At 36.6% G+C, this 18,763-nt stretch overlaps 1 protein-coding gene across 1 annotated transcript; it reads right to left on the bottom strand.

Moving 5' to 3' along the window:
* Window positions 1–5,648: 5,648 nt before the first annotated feature.
* On the bottom strand, window positions 5,649–8,074 carry LOC113308493 (glutathione S-transferase L3-like). Its single transcript, XM_026556954.1, has 9 exons — window positions 7,871–8,074; window positions 7,648–7,786; window positions 7,448–7,534; window positions 7,131–7,229; window positions 6,939–7,038; window positions 6,726–6,802; window positions 6,438–6,545; window positions 6,016–6,093; window positions 5,649–5,889 (listed from the first exon to the last, which is right to left on the bottom strand). The coding sequence occupies exons 1-9, from the start codon at window positions 8,047–8,049 to the stop codon at window positions 5,881–5,883; spliced, it is 876 nt and encodes a 291-aa protein (XP_026412739.1). The 5' UTR covers window positions 8,050–8,074; the 3' UTR covers window positions 5,649–5,880.
* Between the last annotated feature and the right edge of the window lie 10,689 nt (window positions 8,075–18,763).

Here is an 18,763-nt window from a genome sequence, read left to right as displayed (position 1 = left end):
CAGACTTAGAAGAAGAAGTTGTTCCTGGTCAAAATGAGGATGGAGCATTTGATTATTATGGAGATTACAATGATCAAATTCCAGATGACTTTGAACATACAGTTGAACATGTATATGGAGACGGACATGTGGAAGACGAATATGAACATGATGGAGATGGCGATGAGGATTAATGCGACGAGGAGGATTATGACGATGATGAGGACGATGATGATGAGGATTCTGATGATGACGATGATGCTCCATCCTATGATGATGCGGGTATGTATGATGATGATGATGTTGAGGCATATGATGTAATTCATTGTTTAGTTTAAATATTTCGAATGTTACATGCATATGTAATAACAAAATTTTAATTATTTTTGGGTTTCAATTATGTTCTGTTTAAAGATTTCGAATTTTACATGCATATGTAATAACAGACTTTTAATTATTTTTGGGTTTTCAATTATGTTTTGTTTAAAGATTTCGAATGCTACATGCATATGTAATAACATACTTTTAATTATTTTTGGGTTTTCAATTATGTATGTAATCCGTGAAATTATTTAAATATCCTTGTACAGTATATGGATATGTACGCATATCCGTGAAATCTATTTGTACAATATATGGATAGGTATACATATCCGTGAAATTTCTTTGTACAGTATATGGATATGTATATTGGCCATGTATAAATGATTCTCATTCTCTTTACCAATGACCACATTAGTTCCATAAACCACTCTATCCTATAATTTTAGAAATTAACATTTATTTTTGTCCAAATTATTATCTATAGCACTTTAGTTTCTTAATTATGGTGGGTTATATTTCGATGGAAGACGAATTGATAGTTAGTTTATGGGTTGATGTTCATATAGAGAATGAAGAAGAAGATGAACAACTAAATAAAAAAAACCTTTTGGAGCAGTTACTACAAAGGTTGACAACGAGAATCTGAATGAACAAACAGTTAAGTATCTGAAAACAAGGTTAAATGTTACCACTTCAGACATCAAAGTGTATGTACCGACACAGAGATCATTATATTTATGGAGGGCTCCAGTACCTTCGGAAATCGTAAGAAACTTACCGGTTACCTATCCAACAATTTTTTTTTGTGTATGTCTACTGAATTGTTGAATAATTTAATTATAAATTGATATTGTTTTCTTTTGTTATAGAAGCAATTTGCTTTGGAGAGTTACCAAAAAAAGGAGAGGAAACCGTTCAGATTTTTTAACTTTTATGTGATTTTGAAAAACAGTTTCTCAGAGTATAACTCTTCCCCCTTTGAAGATTCATCCTATGAATCATCAGATGAAGAGTAAATAATTTTAATAATAATAGGTTTTGTGGGTATATCCCTCTGTAAACCCTCACGAGACATAACTCGTCCAATAGGGTCGCATATTGGTTTAAATGCAGGTTGCACATGCTTAATGTAATCGTTAATCTTACAACAACACATACTAATTATAAAAAAGCATATTACATCAATTGATATTCAAACTCTTGATTAAACTAAATTGTAACAACACTTATTCAGCCCATGCCACCGTTTGACAGACAAGGCATTTCCAGTAACGTTTTCCATATGTTTTCTTTGCACTTAACCAGTGTATTTCCATAAAGAAATTACAACCCTCGGTTTCACAGGGAATCCCCTTGGTGCATTCAAACTCTACCTTTCCTTTTAGTTTGAAGTTCTTGCAGAGTTCGTCAACTTTTTCTTGTTTGAATGCATCTTTCATTGCATCCTCCGAACATTGTGCTTCTCCCGGACATTTAGCGTACTCACATTCCAAATACCTTATCTTCTCCGGTATCGACTCTTTTACCTTCCTAGTGTCAGTGCAACCTCGTTGTGGACATTTTGTATATAGCCATGGGCATTGAAGAAAATTATGATTATCCATGAAACAACATGGAAAAACCTCTTTTGCTTCCACACATACTATTTTTTTTCCATTTTTACTCGAACTGTTAGAATACATGATTGAGGTTTATATTTGAGAATGAATTAAGATTTATGTTGGTTAGAAAAAATGTTCTATATTTATAGAAATAAATATATAGCCGTTGGACACGATTTATAAGAAATGGAACCGTTGGACACGAGTTCTAAGAAATATAGCCGTTGGACACGAGTTCTAAGAAAGATAGCCGTTGGGAACGATTCATATATAAGGAAGATAACCCATTCTTCTTTCCAGCATCAATCTACCCATTCTTCTTTGCAGTAACAATCTTTGAGGTGTAAATCAAACCTAAACATCTATTCAATGACAAATCAATCAACAACTACCAACTCAGTCGAAATAATTCTTAGAAGATGCAAGCGAACCACCCAATCAATTGCTGCAATGGAAAAATAGATATGCAAAAGAGGAGATCAAGCTACTACGAATGCAACAACGTCTTCATCACCTACCAAATTTATTAATAAGATGGATGAAGTGTCAAGCAAACAAAAAACCACTAAAGAAACCAAAGATTCATCAAAAAGAGATAGTTGCGACAGAATACGAAGAAAAGCTCAAGGCACAGAAACGAGGTCAAGAACAAACACAACTGAGGGCAAGGTTAAAGGATGTTGAAAAAGAGACGGAATGGATTATAAACTTTTACCTTCTGAAGGATGATTTTCCAGAAGATCCTAATGATCATACTGTATTTTGGATTAATGTTGGAAGGGGTCCTTTCGTTAAACCGACGGGCAAACAACCACGCTTTAATTATGAACCATCCCACATTTGTTCAAGGAAACATCATGTTAGGAAATTATGCATCAAGTACAATGAGTTTCTCCGTAGGTACAGAAGGGATAGGTCCGCTGCACAAGATGCATATAAATCCTAGAGAGGAGAACAGTTTTATCATATCGAAGCGGCATTGATCGTTGAATCTCACACCAAGAAAAATAATAACATGTAATGTATTCAGACCTATCGTGCACCACGTTAAGAAACGAGGGCAGAGCGATACCCGCTTAATGAAGTGATAATGAAGTTATTAATTTTAATCGAATGATCTGTTGTAATTTCTTTTGTACGTTATTAATGAACATTAGTTTAATGAAGTGATAATGAAGTTATTAATTTGAATATAAAAATCGTTTCGTTACAACACATTCAACCCTTTTATTAATTCAAAGAACAATTTAAATTAATTTAGACAACACTTTTAAAATTTAGATAACAACAATACTAACTACAAATTTAGGACAACACTTTTAATTTAAACCTACATTATAAATTAAAAAACTAAACTTAATAAAAGATAAAACAACTAGAGATGGATTACATCGTCATCTTCTGAATCTTCAACGCTGATTATATTCATCCCCTTCAAGATCTCATTTTGCTTGCGTCGATAATATCTTTTTTCGTTGGGAGCTAATCGACTAAGGTCCATAGACATTATTGCATTGTTTTGATTTAAATGCATTTGTTGTTGATGCATTTGATTAGTCTGTTGATGAAGCTTTTGCAAATTGAGTTGTTCTTCCATTTGATAACTCGGTTGTTGAGTATACTCCCAAATTTTTTGGTATTGGGATTCTTGTTCCATTTTCATTTTTTCCTTCCTTGATCGTGTTTCCTTAAGATACTCCAAAATACTAGCACTTTGTTGATAGATCCTATCTTCTTCCATCTTAACCGAAGATGTTCCCTCATCACCTTCTCTAAATATACCTTGATCACGATCCTTCTTCTGTCTGGCTAGCATTTTGGCTTTTTTGGCTCCTATAGGACGTGCATTATCCTTGTATTTCCAACGAGTCTCTCCATTAGGAAGAACTTCAGTACCATCTTCGTGTAATACAAAGTTACGATAATTATTAAACAACTCACTGTTTTGGCTAACAGTGAGTTCATAATTATATCCACGGACCTTTTCTCTAAACAATTCATAACATGTATTATACTTGAATGGTTGTCCTGTTTGTTCCTGAAATTGCTTCCGACCATCTTTTGTCTGAAAATTTATGTAACGAACATTAATTTTATTACCATTATCACCAATTATATTAAAAAACTTAACAAACTAATAGAACTTACCAAATCTTCGTGGCTCGCAGCGCTTTTGGTTTGACGATATATAGCGTTAAGAATGGACACGAATTCTTTGACATCTTTTTTGTGTACTTCATCTTGGTTTTTAAGGATGACCAATCTCTTTCATATGGATTGCCGTTGCGTTGGACAAAAATTTGGTGAATACGTATCCAAAACATAGCGGTTTTTTGTGCCGAACCCACAATTTCATCCATACTCACATAAATAAATGCAATAGTAAGATCAATCTCTTCCTGTTGAACAAAATTATTAACCATTTTGTAAATCAAAGAGGTATAGTAAAAAGAAGAGAAATAAGAAATCAATTGATGTAGGAAGAAGAAAAATAAGATATCAATTGATTTGGTGTGGTTTGAGTAGAGAATTAGAGTGGTATTTATAGAGGATTTTGAAAATATGACCGTCGGGATCCGACAGTGGAGAAGATAAAGCCGTTATTAATGATGGATGGTTAGGATCGGGTGTGAGAGAGGTGTAAACGAGAAAAGGTCAAGCAAATATTTTTTCTGAAACGGCTACTGAGTAGTCGTGTAAAAAGCTACGGCTACTCAGTAGCCGTGTGGTTTTCCTTTCCTACAAGCGGGATCAGATGTAATCCTCCATGTAGGAAAAGGTGTGAATATCCCTACATGAGCAGGGATTTGGGAGACCATAGCACATGAGTATTTGGGTTTTTGGGGGATAGAGAGGGATAGGGAGGGGATGAACCCCTCCATAGTGCTAGCTCTTAGAAATCTTTAAGTAATATTGTTAGAACTTCAGTAGAAACTTGGCAGGACAGGAGTTCATGTTTTCTTGTTTCTTGAAACTTACTGCTAGATTCTATATCTATAGCAAATTCAGGCGGAGCAATCCCACTTTTTTTTTCTTTTTCTTTTTTGTGAGTTTGATGGAAATGCCTCGTTTAATAACTAGATTTGAATGATGGTAATGTATACCCAAGAGCTGCTGCAACTATCTCAATCTTGTTTAATAACTACATTTGAATGATGGTAAAAGTATACCTTTTTTATACCTCGTCTGTTGCTTCTAATCATGGTGATTCGTCTAGAAAAGAGAGTGGTCTGACGTGTTAAGAGGGCAATCGCATGGCTTGATGAGTTTTTATTAGAATCTATGGTGTCTCAATTTTCTTAAACATGGTGTATTCTGACAGGGTGTGTTGTGGAAAAGTTATGAATATTCGTCTTTCTTTTTTGCAGGTGTAGGAGTTTTTGCATCCGCTGAATTCCTTCTTTGCAGAGGTGTAGGATTTTGCAAGGCCCTAAGATGCAGTGATGCACTAATATGATCTGATATTACTTTAGGTGCAAAGTAACATCTGTACTGGACTCCTAAAATGATTGACAAGTCTGCTTGCGGTGGTATCTCTATTATTATTTATTTATTTATTTCGAAGCATAAATAGAGTATCTGTGTTTCATAAATAGAGGATCCATATGCCGTACCTATAACGGCTTTTACTCATGCTTCAAAAAAAGAAAAAAAAAACGGCTTTTACTCATTACCCTGCATATTCAGAATTTTCCCCTTCAGGTCTCACACTACTTAGTAATGCTGAAAAAACATACCAGAAAATAGCTTCAACCATGTAATTTGTATTTTATTGATAATGAGACAGATTTATAACATCGGAAAATGAAACACTAATTACATATAAACTGCTAAATGCGGCTGCATTTATGTACTTCTTTGAGTATATAACTAGAACTTGCAACAAATTACACCACTTATAGTATTATATGACTGAACAAGACGTCCAACTGAAAAACTATGACTAAGGGTGATTTCCAAGCACAGACTAGTGTCTTCAAAGGCCCTGCAGAAATACAAGAAGAGAGAATTTCAGCAGCTGCTTACTGAAACAACTAAAATAAGAAAATATGATCAAGAGATTTTGACAATAGGTGTAGAAATGCAGTAAAGGATGAGTTGGATGACTGACAAAGACGCGCTTTAAGGCTGCAAGTAGCTCTGCAGGGTCATATTTGGTTTGTGTGTAACCGTCGATTTTGTTCAACTCCTGCAAAATCATAATTCAGCAATCATTAATCAGCTAATCACTATTAGCTTCACAATGTTGGAAGCAAAGTACCCATTACACATATCAGATGTAGTTCAACGAATTATCTCAATAATAACACATAAGCCTTTATTTTAGCTAGGGACAGGTAGAAATGACCGTCATTGATCACTCGATTTGCAAAACTTGCCGCAACATAAAACTAACAGAAAAGGATGTAGACGTGGGTGTGGACAAAGATTATCTTCTCTTCACGGAACAATTAATCATGAAATCGGATAGAAAATCAAATGACAAAATGCACAAAACAAAATACAAACTAAAATGAGAAGTTTTCAGTGTACCTCAATCCATGCTGTAAGCTTCGGCCTTCCAGTCGTGATATCACACTTCTTAACATCCAATAGTAACGGCTGATACCTTTCAACAAATGGAGCATAAGCTATATCCGCCTGATATATCAGGGACGTTTGCTTAGAATTTCATATTAAATTACCAGGTAATAGCTACAGAATGACAAAGAATTAGCACAACAACTAAGGATTTAACCGACATATAAATATACTACAAAAAGAAATTCATTTATACCAAACTGACATATAAATATACTACAAAAAGAAATTCATTTATACCAAACTGAATTCACCGAGAAAGAAAGGCCCGTCTGGAAATTTGGAGAGCGCTGCCTCTAGGTAATCAAAATGAGCACCTATTGCAAATCAACCATGAATTATGATGTAAAGTTAGTTTATCTACACTGCAATTCCCTTTCCTGTTTTTCAATATTTTTTCTTTCATTTTGAAATCAAATAGTACATTAAATGGAAAGGGTATTTCACCCTTACCAAAATCTTTGTTTCCCTTGATGACAGAGCCAATCACACCGCCACCAAATTCGCCTGTGTAGGCTAGTAATTCCTCCGCCAACTCTCTCTTGGCAGGATCCTTTTAAAAATTTCAAAACATTCATGAGATCCCGAACTTGAAAGTCAGAATTAGATTTCGCTATCAAGGATCAAGACAGATTTGTAACTTACGTTTGGGAGAAGTGCAGGTCCTTCAAAGTTAGTATTGAGATATTTAATCACATCAAGACTCTCCCCTATCACTTGATTATTATGTTCAAGTGCAGGTAGCTGCATATAATTTGCAATTCTCGCAATTAGCAGGATACAAAAGAAACAATATCAACAAAGAGAATTCAGAGAACTGGGGACAAAAAACAAGGAGTAATTCTATTGAATTTTGACATGTTTTTCTTGTAAAATCTAATAATTATGTACCAATCTAACATTTATAGCTTTTCTTCGCCATTTCTTGTAAACTGATATACTGTGTTTTAAGAAATGGTCACCTTATTTGGAGGGTACACTTTCTCCTTGTACCAATCAGGCTTATTTGTTAGTTCAAGTGGTACCAATTTGATCTTTTCTTGCAATCCCTACACCACAATGAATTTTTTCAATCAGAAATCCTGTAAAAATTGGTAGATTATTGCCATCACCACTTTCAATTTCATGAATTAACCAAAGGGTATACAAAGATCGTACTAACCTTACAGTTCCTGGTAATCCAAGCACGCTGGGCATAAGGGCAAACATAAGATATGTACAACCTCGTTGTTCCATCGAAAACGGAAGGTGGTTCTGATGTAGAATCAAGCACAGGCGGCAGAGTCTCCACCGGAACACTCCTGAAGCAAAACCCAAAATACAAATGAAAACACTAAATTCATAAATTTGCTGAAAACCCAGAAAGAAAAAGTTAGAATTCTTACAAAGAAGTGGTTGCCATTGATGCAGTTGCACTGGTTTTGTAAGTTGTAGAACAGAGACGAGGTAAAGGGGAAAACAAATTTGAGAGTGAACAAGATTTGGTATTGCAAGAAATTCTTATACAACTATTTAAATTGTTATTTTTTGAAAACAACAACAAGGGTCTGAAGACTCTTAACATTTCTTGGAATAATGCTTATAAGAACAAATTTGTGGAATAGTCTTTTTCATTTTTATATTACATTACGATGTCATTGTTTACATCGCAGTGGACTCCCCTATCTCCCACGTTGCTGACCGGAACGCGCATAGAAAATATTCCATTCAATAGCTTGACCGGTCAATCCAGAAATCAACTTTGTGAAGTTATTTCTTGCTACTTTGTCATTGGCTAGTAAATTCATAAACAACGAATGCAGGACTTTTTATTTTATTTTATTGTTTTTAAAAACAAAAGGTCTCGGCAGAACGAGAGAAAAGCTACACCCAAAAAAACCCTTGCGTTTTTAGGGGCCACCCGAAAAGATTTAGGGGCCATCAATTTATATCCAATCCAAGATTCTAGTTAAGGGGTACCTATATGATATTGAAGTTACATAAATGCCCTTCTAGTAAAACTGTATAAAAACCAAATCAAAAAAAATTCTACTCATCTCAACTCTTCTTCTTCCAATTTCATATTATCTTCCGATTGTGGAAGAAAAAAATACTTTCCCTCGTTCTTGTGTTCAACCGAAACATCATCGCGAATCTTAAAATCAAAACATCGTCGATTCGTTTATAAAACAATGGATAAGGGAAATGAAACCCACAGACCTAGAACCAAAAATGTTGCTCGGGGTATCGATCCAAAGATTGGGATTTTAGCAAGAAACAAAGAAATTGTTGCTGCAAATGAAGAAGAACGCGAAGAACAAGTACCCGTCGATGTAGTCGGTGGTGGCGATTCCGATAGTCAAACACTTTGTCAACTTCAAATGGCCCCAATTAGGTAAGAATCTATCATTTTTGGGGTTTATTTCGCTTTAATTCAACGAATCGAGAAAAAAAATTTCAAGGGTTTTCGGTTATTTATCCAGATTCGGGCGATATTCATGCTTATTTACTTCCGAATGTAGTCGTGTTCTTCATTTCTCAAGAATATCGACAGTATTCGGGAGAAATATTTGATGGTTATCGACCGAATATTGTTGGCCATATCTTCCTGGATACAAACTGGTAATAATCGGTAGTTTAATGAATTTTTTGGCTCCCGAATATATATAAGTAGACACACAGTATTCGGAAGTACACTCACTACCTATATATATATATTTATTGAAAAAATCTCAAAATTTCTGATATAGGAAATATCTCATTTTGGGGCCAGTATTTATTCGGAAGACAATATAATGTTTTCTACCTCCGATTGTGTAGGATAAAATTTTAGAGTTTCTGAACTCCAGTTGAAGAATATTCGGTTGTAAACATGTTTAGTTATATTCCGATTGTTTTTCATTCGGGAAAAATATGTGTCTTCTTACTTCCGAATTTGTTCATTCGGGTTATAGTTGTGTACTTTGTCTTCCGATTGTGTAGGATGAAAAATTTAGAGCTTCTGAACTCCAATTGATGCATATTAGGTTGTAAATATGTTTAGTTAGCTTTCGATTGTTTTGTACTCGGGAACAGTATGTGTCTTCTTACGTCCGAATGTGTACATTCGGGTTATATTTCCATACTTTGTCTTCCGATTGTATAGTTTGTAAATATTGTTCCCTTCTTTGTTGTTTAGACAAAGTCGAGAAAGGAGAAAGAAAGTGACAGCTAGTGCTGGGAGGGAAACGAGTGCCAAAGATAATTCAAGTGCTCAACAAAGCTTACAAGAACAAAGCAGTCAACAAGGAGTGCAACCAAGTGCTGAACAAAGTGTAGAACAACAAGGCAGTGAACAAGGGGTGCAACCAAGTGTTGAACAAGACGCTCAACAAAGTGCAGAACCAACTGCTCCACAAGTTACACCCCACCATGAAATTGAACCAGTTGATCCAGTGCCAAGAGTAGAAGAAGAAGGATAACCAAGTGGTACCCAAAAAGCCAAAAAAGGAAAAGATGGTGTAAAGAAGGATATTGCTAAGAAATCATCACATCTTGTCCCTTAGCACTTGAAGATAAAGGGTATTCCATCAGGCACAATCCTTGGGCTACCGGCGGATGGAGGAAAATTGCTATTTGGATACAAAGACTCATGGGGCAGAGAAATATACGAAACCGAGGTAATAAAATTACTATTTTTTATTAATGTATTGTCTATGTGTTATATCGTAATATTTGTATTAAGGATTTTTTTATGTACTTTAATAGGATCATCAAGATGCGGTCCGTCTACTCAAACCTACCGCCGCACCAACAAAAATGCTTGCATGGCCTTTATCCGGTGAATGTGAAAGGTTCAAGTCAATTGTTTCCAACTCGGGGTTAGATAATGCCGCCGAGAATTCATTGTTGGAACATGATCGTGTGGCCATATCGGCGTTCGTGGAGAGAATGTATCCTGAGACCGATACTTTCCATATGCCGTTTGTGGAGATGACGATTACCCCGGATGATGTTGTGAAGATTCTTAACCTTCCCGACCAAGGCACAACTGTGAAGTTTAACTACACAAAGCAGTTAAGTTGGGCACAACTTTATGCTCTAACTAAAAAGTGCTTAGGTTGGGATGAAGAGACAACAACAGCAGAGTTTAGGAGGCATGCAAGTTACAGAATAAGACAGATCAACATTACAGCTTTGATGAATATGTTCTGAGGCACCTTGGAGAAGGAAAAGAATGGAACGTTAACTGATGAGCAAGTGAACCACGCTGCCACCGCATATCTCCTTTGTATATTGGGATGTGTCATATTCCCCAATACTTCTGGCAACCGGATCGACGCCAACCTTATACAACTTTTGGATCCTCTCCATGAAGTCGGTGACTATTCTTGGGGCACGGCATGCCTAGCATTCTTGATGGAAGAGTTGAGAAAGGCTTCGAGGCCAGGAACCTGCCAAGTTGCCGGGAACGTGGCTCTATTGCAGGTTTTTTCTTTAACTCTATAACTCACTCTATAGTTATTCGGTAGACAATACATATGATGCATATTCATAACTCCAAACTATGCATATTCGGGAACATGTTACTTAGTTTTACTTCCGATTGTTTAGAATCGGAGTTTAGTCTTGGGGAGTTACTTCCGAATATATAGGCCAAAGTATTATAGGTTACTGAACTCCAAATGACGCATATTCGGTAGGAAATGATCCATCTCTTTTTTCGAATGTTGGTTATTCGGTGGCTAGGTACTTATTTTGTTTTCCGATTATATATAATCGGAAATATTCTTTTGATATTAGAACCGAATATATAGGCCAGAAAAACTAAAGGTTACTGAACTCCAAATGACGCATATTCGTTAGGAAATGATCCATATCTATTTCCGAATGTTGGTTATTCGGTGGATAGGTACTTAGTTTTATTTCCGATTATATATAATCGGAAATAATGTTTGGAAATTACTACTGAATATACACAAACTGTTTACTAAAACTTGGTTTCTTATGTATATAGGCATGGATCTATGACCACTTCCCTATCCTGAAGTTGGTCGGAGAGAACCCGGGGTGGTGCAAAGGTACTCCTAGAGGAACAAAGTATATATTTGAAGACAACAGTTCTAGGACAAAAGAGCAGCAGTTGATTCACATGAGGGAGATTTTGGACCAATTGAAGGCCTCTGACGTATGCTTTGATCCATACAAGGAAGATCGAGCCAGTGGGCATATAAATGTTCGGTCGGACTTGTCCCTTTATTTTGGACCATTGTGGCACCCCATAGAATATGTGATGTATAACCCATCTAGGATGATGCGACAACACGGGTATATACAACATCAACCTGTGGAGGAAATGGGGGATTACTACAAATTGGAGTTGGAGTTGTGCTCTTCTAGTGGTGACAATCTCACGATTGTTCACACAGGCCCACCTACTGTTCTTGATAACTGGGATAAGAGGAATGACTTCATTATCAACACTGGTAGACGAACCACCCGAGGTGATGAAAATTCTCCAGACTATATGATTTGGTATAACAACGTATCACATCCTTTGGTTATCCGTGAAATCAAATCCAACACTACTGCTGCGGGTTCAAGTTATAATTGTATCATCAAAGACAAACCAGCTGGTTATGATAGACTGGTACGTGTTCTTATATTTTTGTTCATTTTATATTATTCCTATAAATCTTAGGTAATTACCGTTTGATGTTATGTCATTACGTATAAAAAACAGGTGAATAGGTTCAAGCGTGTTTCCAAAATGTTAACTACATGCCTGAAGAGCGGAGATCCCATGCCAGCTGAGAAGATCAAAGAGGCTATAGACCTAGTTGATAATATGGATAACGAAGATTATGCTGCCCAGTTTGGGGAGAAAGTCACGAAGAGGCATCCGCCCAAGGTGGCAGTATCAAAGACGGGTAAAAGAACTCGAGCTTCATCGAGCGCTGAAGGTGCTCCAACTGAAGCTGCTCCAACTGAAGCTGCTCAAACCCGTGGTCGTGCAGGACTGGGAGGTAGTCACGGTCGTAAAGTAAAGAAGAGCAGATAAATGACAATGATTTGTGTTGTACATTCGGGACTTTACAAGGGCCAATATAGAAGGTTAGACAACCCATATTCGGAAGTTTGGGTAACTGAGTTGACTTCCGATTATTGCAAGTTCAAAATTTAAAAAGTATCAGTTTTTCCCAAATTCTGATTTTTGGGCCATCGTACATTCGGGACTTTACAAAAAACAATTATCCTCCGAATATTACAAGTTCAAAACAAACCATGTCATGGCTCTAGGTGGTTCCAAGGGCCAATATAGAAGGTTAGACAACCCATATTCGGAAGTTTGGGTAACTGAGTTGACTTCCGATTATTGCAAGTTCAAAATTTGAAAAGTATCAGTTTTTCCCAAATTCTGATTTTTGGGCCATCGTACATTCACGACTTTACAAAAAAAATTATCCTCCGAATATTACAAGTTCAAAACAAACCATGCCATGGCTCTAGGTGGTTCCAAGGGCCAATATAGAAGGTTAGACAACCCATATTCGGAAGTTTGGGTAACTGAGTTGACTTCCGATTATTACAAGTTCAAAATTTGAAAATTATCAGCTTTCCCAAATTCTGATTTTTGGGCCATCGTACATTCGGGACTTTACCAAAAAAAATGATCCTCCGAATATTACAAGTTCAAAACAAACCATGCCATGGCTCTAGGTGGTTCCAAGGGCCAATATAGAAGGTTAGACAACCCATATTCGAAAGTTTGGGTAACTGAGTTGACTTCCGATTGTTGCAAGTTCAAAATTTGAAAAGTATCAGTTTTTCCCAAATTCTAATTTTTGGGCCATCGTACATTCAGGACTTTACAAAAAAAAATTTATCCTCCGAATATTACAAGTTCAAAACAAACCATGCCATGGCTCTAGGTGGTTCCAAGGGCCAATATAGAAGGTTAGACAACCCATATTCGGAAGTTTGGGTAACTGAGTTGACTTCCGATTATTGCAAGTTCAAAATTTGAAAAGTATCAGTTTTTCCCAAATTCTGATTTTTGGGCCATCGTACATTCGGGACTTTACAAAAAAATATTATCCTCAAAATATTACAAGTTCAAAACAAACCATGCCATGGCTCTAGGTGGTTCCAAGGGCCAATATAGAAGGTTAGGCAACCCATATTCGGAAGTTTGGGTAACTGAGTTGACTTCCGATTATTGCAAGTTCAAATTTTGAAAAGTATCAGTTTTTCCCAAATTCTGATTTTTGGGCCATCGTACATTCGGGACTTTACAAAAAAAAATTATCCTCCGAATAATATAGTCGTGTTTAGAAATACCAACCTAATCGGTAGATAAAAATTTAAGTTCGCTACCGAATGTCCTATTTGGAGGAAATACGTGTATCGTTAGCAACCGATTGAAGTGCATCATTGATACGAAACCTCAACGACCATATTTTCAGAAACCTCAACGGCCATATTTTCAAAAATTAGAGCCGTTGGAACTTTAATCTATATAACGAGGGTAACCCCTCTCAGTTATTATTGAGTAAAAAACCAGAATGAAAAACCTTTTCAATGGCAAGTCCATCATCAATCGACAACATACTTCTAAGATGCAAGCGAACAACTACATCAATTGCAGCAATGGAAGAAGAAATACAAAAAAGGAACAAACAACCCAAAAAAAATAAACCATCGTTAGTGGCAACGAAGGAGGGGGAAGAGGAAATCAAGGCTAAGAAGCGAGGTCAAGAACAATTCCATCAAAGAGAAAGATTAAAACAAGTTGAGGAAGAGACCGAATGGATAAAAAATTATTACATTGTGAAAGATCTACCCAAAGAACAGCAGGACGATCGTATATTTTGGATTAACGTTTCATTGGGTACTTTTGTTGGTAAGTACAAGAAGCCACGCCACAATTATGAACCATCCCATGTTTCTTCAAGGGTGCACCATGTTATAAAATTTTGCACTGAGTACAACCGTATTCTTGCTAGGCACAGAGACGACAGGTTTGCGGCACAAGATGCTTATTCCAAGTGGAGAGGAGAATCGTTTCTACATTTCGAAGCCGCGTTGATTGTTGCATCTCGGACTGGGAAAAAAGAATAACATGTGATGTTTGAGTGCTGTAAATTCAAATTTTAATATTAATCGGCGGTTTGATAAAATATGGAATTACCGAATATGATTAATCGGATTGAAGTGTTATAATACTGTTGTTCCGATTACATAGTTTCAAAAAAATAATATTGTCGTGCCTCGAAATACCCACCAAATCGGTAGATAGATATTTAAGAGTTGTACCGATTATAATATTCAGAATCAAAACGTGTATCATTACCAACCAATTATAATACTAGGAATCAAAACGTGTATCAATACCAACCGATTATAATATTCGGAAGTAAAAGGAAGTAATATACTTTCGAAGGCTCGTCATTCGGAAGTAAGATATGTATATGTACTACCGAATATAGGAGTGTTCCAATTTATCCTGGGTTCTGAGTTCAAAATGCATATAATCGGAGAGTTAGGAAAAATTAAAGAGCCCGATTCCTACATTCGGGAGACAACATTGTATTTTTTGCGACCGATTAAATCATATATCTTCACAAAAAAGTTTCCAAAAAACTTGTACAAATTACATGTTGGACTCATATTGTTTCACCCAATCCTTGCAATGGTTCACCGGGAAGTAATCGTGCCACTTACTCAACGGAGGTAACGGACAATCGTTCTTTACTCTTAAACCGATAAAATGCATTTCATTCACAAATGCCATTAAGATTCTTCTATCTTTAACCGACTCGTCGCAAGCCGTTCTTGTGGGTGAAAACGTCATGCTAAGTCCATACATAGGAGGAACAAAGAAATGTACCACGCAATTAAAAACGTCCGCTAGGAGATATCCAAATTTAGGCATTGTCATCCAATACTTGGATCCGATTGTCTTCAATGCCTTTGGGCACTTCACACACGCAACTAAGTCTTTGAACTCTTGTTGTTGTCGTATCTATCTCCTCGCCTCATCATCTCCATATAAAAACCCTTGTCCTTCACTAGTTGAACCGCCATCTTATTTCTTAAATATTGGCATTGGGTGACATCCTCGATATCCGCCTCTCTAAAGTAACCAATTTGTTCCGTAGCAACGTGAAACCCACAATTTCCATCTCCATCAACCTCGTCGATCGACAAAACAAATGAAATGATAAGTGGAGGGAGTTGTTCCAAATACTCTTTGTATATTGTATATTTGGATCGATTTGGTCTTCCATTAAGATCTCTAGGGCAACGAAGAGTACCTTTGTTCTCTTTTATAGTAGGAATTTCCATTGGTTGAGTTTGTTGCGAGGCGTTCATTTTCTCAACAACTTCGACAACATTGGGTTGACTTACTTGAGAAGGCTATGTAGAGATCTTTGGCCTTACTTTTCGGGTGGTTGGTCCACTTTGATCATTTCTTGGACGACCTCTTTTCTTAGGTTCCGGATCATCTTCAAATTCGGCTCCCGAACGCTCGTGCCTAGACAATATTCTTTTATTAGACAAATACTCCTTCAACTCTTTTCTTTGGATGGTCCTCGACACTTCGGTGTTCGGCCTACCGGTGTTCTTTTGGTTAATAGGTTCATCAACAACCCTTAAACAAGGGTGAAGGGCTTCCTCCAAATTATGCATCAATATTTGCTTTTTGGTGTCGTTTGATGTAGCGTAACGCTCGGCTATTCGTGCACACAATTCCTACTCCAAGAAAGACGGACCATCAACTACCGGGGCGTTCGGAGTGAAATTTAATTGCTTCCAAAATGGATGAATATCATTGATGTCAATCACTTCAACATACCTACCCAACTTATGACGACACGGGAGTCCAATACCTATCATATCCTTGCAAACACAAACCGTATTCTCGTCATCATAAGTTTTATATAACTTCAATTGTTTCATCATGCGATTTATTTCCCATCTTGAAACTTTATGAACAACTCCCCTTAGAAGCAATTTTTCCTTAATATGTTCCATCGGGAATTGGTGTACACTAAATTGCATACATTTCCTAATCTTTATGAGATCACGATTGGTGAATTCATGGATTGCTTCTTGGATCGACACAACTCCATTTTGACTACCAATTAGTATTTTCTTTAGTCGACCATGAGACCCCTCCGCAATGCTTGTCGCCTCGTTCTTGAAGTTATGATATTCATATGTCCATGCAAACACAAACCTCTCCTTAATCGTTAACCATTGTTTTTTACAATACTCAACCGGTTTTGGGTAGTCCGTGCCGTATTCATCCTCAAATTTCTTCAAGTTACATTCGTAAATTTCCTCGGTCATCGACCAAACGATTTTGTCCCATGCTTTCATGAACATTTTCCAAATAATTCCATCCTCCTTCCACTTTTCTTCAAATAACCTATCCTCTTCCTTACGTTCTTCCACGGTTAATTTACTAATGCGCTCATCCTCTTCCTTTGACCTCTTGGTACCCTTCCTTGGTATTTTAGCTTGGAAATGATGATGGCAATTGGTTTTGAGATTGCATTGAATGTGCCACGTACATTGCAAGTTTTGGGCTTCCGAAAACACTACCGCTATTGCATGCATTAAGGCTTGATCGTTATCCGTTACAATAACCCTTGGAAAATTTTCACCGTTATAAATGGACCTCAACGTCTCCAACATCCAAATGAAACTCACATTGTTCTCATGATCCATTAAACCCCATGCAATCTTAAACGTGTTTTTGTCCGAAGTATGGCAAGAAATGTTCAACAACGGCATGTTATACTTGTTTGTCTTATAAGTAGCATCTATCAACAAAATTTGATGAAAGCATTGAGCCAATTGGATCATTTCGGGATGTGCCAAGAAAATACGAACCACTATACCATCCTTTTCTTCCCTTCTCAAGGTGTAGCCGTGTAACTCCGCTAACCACTCCGATTGTTGCATGACCGTTCTACCATCCCATTCAGTCCTTTTGATCGTAGCTAGGGCCGACTTAATTGTAGACAAAGAAGACAAGTTTCGGGGTCGTCCGCCTTTATTTTACTTAAGATCGCACTCGCTTTTTGGATCCGCATAGACCTCACCGTCTGCATTTGATGTGGTTTTAACTTGGCAACCATTACATGTCCAATTAAATCCAACGGATCATCATGGTTGTGACAACCGTTATCAACTTTATACATTTTATACTCTTTACCTTTAATACCATCGGGCTTATAGAAGACAATCTTAAATGGGCATCCTATCTTCTTGGTATTGCTTCGGTATTTCCTATTCGTCTTCCGTACGTACTTATTATTCTTTCCCTCGTGACTCTTTCGCGTCCCACCTCGCTCACAAATCATTTCAAATCGAGTGTCACTAACATGATTATTTTGAACTACCACGCACATGTTATCTTTTGCCTTGTTCATAAGCCATTCCTTTGCCTCCTTCTTACTTCCAAATGTCTAAACGTGCATAAAACAAAACAAATCTAATAAGCATAACCATTTAACATATAAATTTTGAAAAAAAAAAGTAGTAATGAGTATACCAAATCGTTTGCATAGTATAGGGAAGTGTCGGGCCTCAAATAGAAATCATCAACAAACTCTTCAACGGCCTGCATATGAAAGCAACAAATTATTATACAATAATCGGAGGTTATTAAATAAGTCAAACTGCCGAATATACTATATTCGGAATCCTATCGGTTACCCAAAACACCCGATTTATGCAAATGAATGTACACAGTTTACTGAGTGCAAAAAATGATATAATCGGAAGCTAAAATATATAGTAAAACAACCGAATATAAATAACCGGGAGATAACTTTAATCGATAAACATCCGATTTTCAAGTTTTCGGAAATTTTATTTTGAGGCCACTGTTATATTCGGCAGTCAAATAATGTTAAACTATTACCGATTGTAAAGGATAAGAATACTGAGTTTTGAAATTTTTTGAGGAATTCGTTTTTGGGGCCATTCGGGGGTAAATAACTCTACATAACTACCGAATGTAGATTTTTTTGGAAAACCAGTTTGAGGTTTTTTCTCATATTCGGCAGTAAACTACTATCTTGGAACTACCGAATATACATATTCGGTACTCAGTGTGTTATATTCGTAAGTTTATTCGAGAAATTATCTACCGAATCTGGGTAGTTCATGGCATTCAATGCATGCAATAATCGGTTTTTCTTGTTTACAAAAGCACACAAACGCATGCAAATCGAGTATTTGAGTTTCTTAACACAATACATGTGTTTTACATGCATCGTTAGCTTCAATATCAGGCGATTCTC

The sequence above is a fragment of the Papaver somniferum genome, chromosome 9, assembly GCF_003573695.1.
Source record: "Papaver somniferum cultivar HN1 chromosome 9, ASM357369v1, whole genome shotgun sequence".
Taxonomy (NCBI): domain Eukaryota; kingdom Viridiplantae; phylum Streptophyta; class Magnoliopsida; order Ranunculales; family Papaveraceae; genus Papaver; species Papaver somniferum.
This window is presented reverse-complemented; position numbering and strand designations above follow the sequence as displayed.

What these genes read in the sequence shown, in the direction of transcription:
- LOC113308493 (XM_026556954.1), bottom strand. Translation starts at nt 8,049, where the DNA reads ATGTTAAGAGTCTTCAGACCCTTGTTGTTGTTTTCAAAAAATAACAAT. An exon ending in TCAATGGCAACCACTTCTTT is followed by an intron (nt 7,787 to 7,870) that starts GTAAGAATTCTA and finishes GTTTTGCTTCAG; the next exon opens with GAGTGTTCCGGTGGAGACTC. An exon ending in TTCTCGGTGAATTCAGTTTG is followed by an intron (nt 6,546 to 6,725) that starts GTATAAATGAAT and finishes CTGATATATCAG; the next exon opens with GCGGATATAGCTTATGCTCC.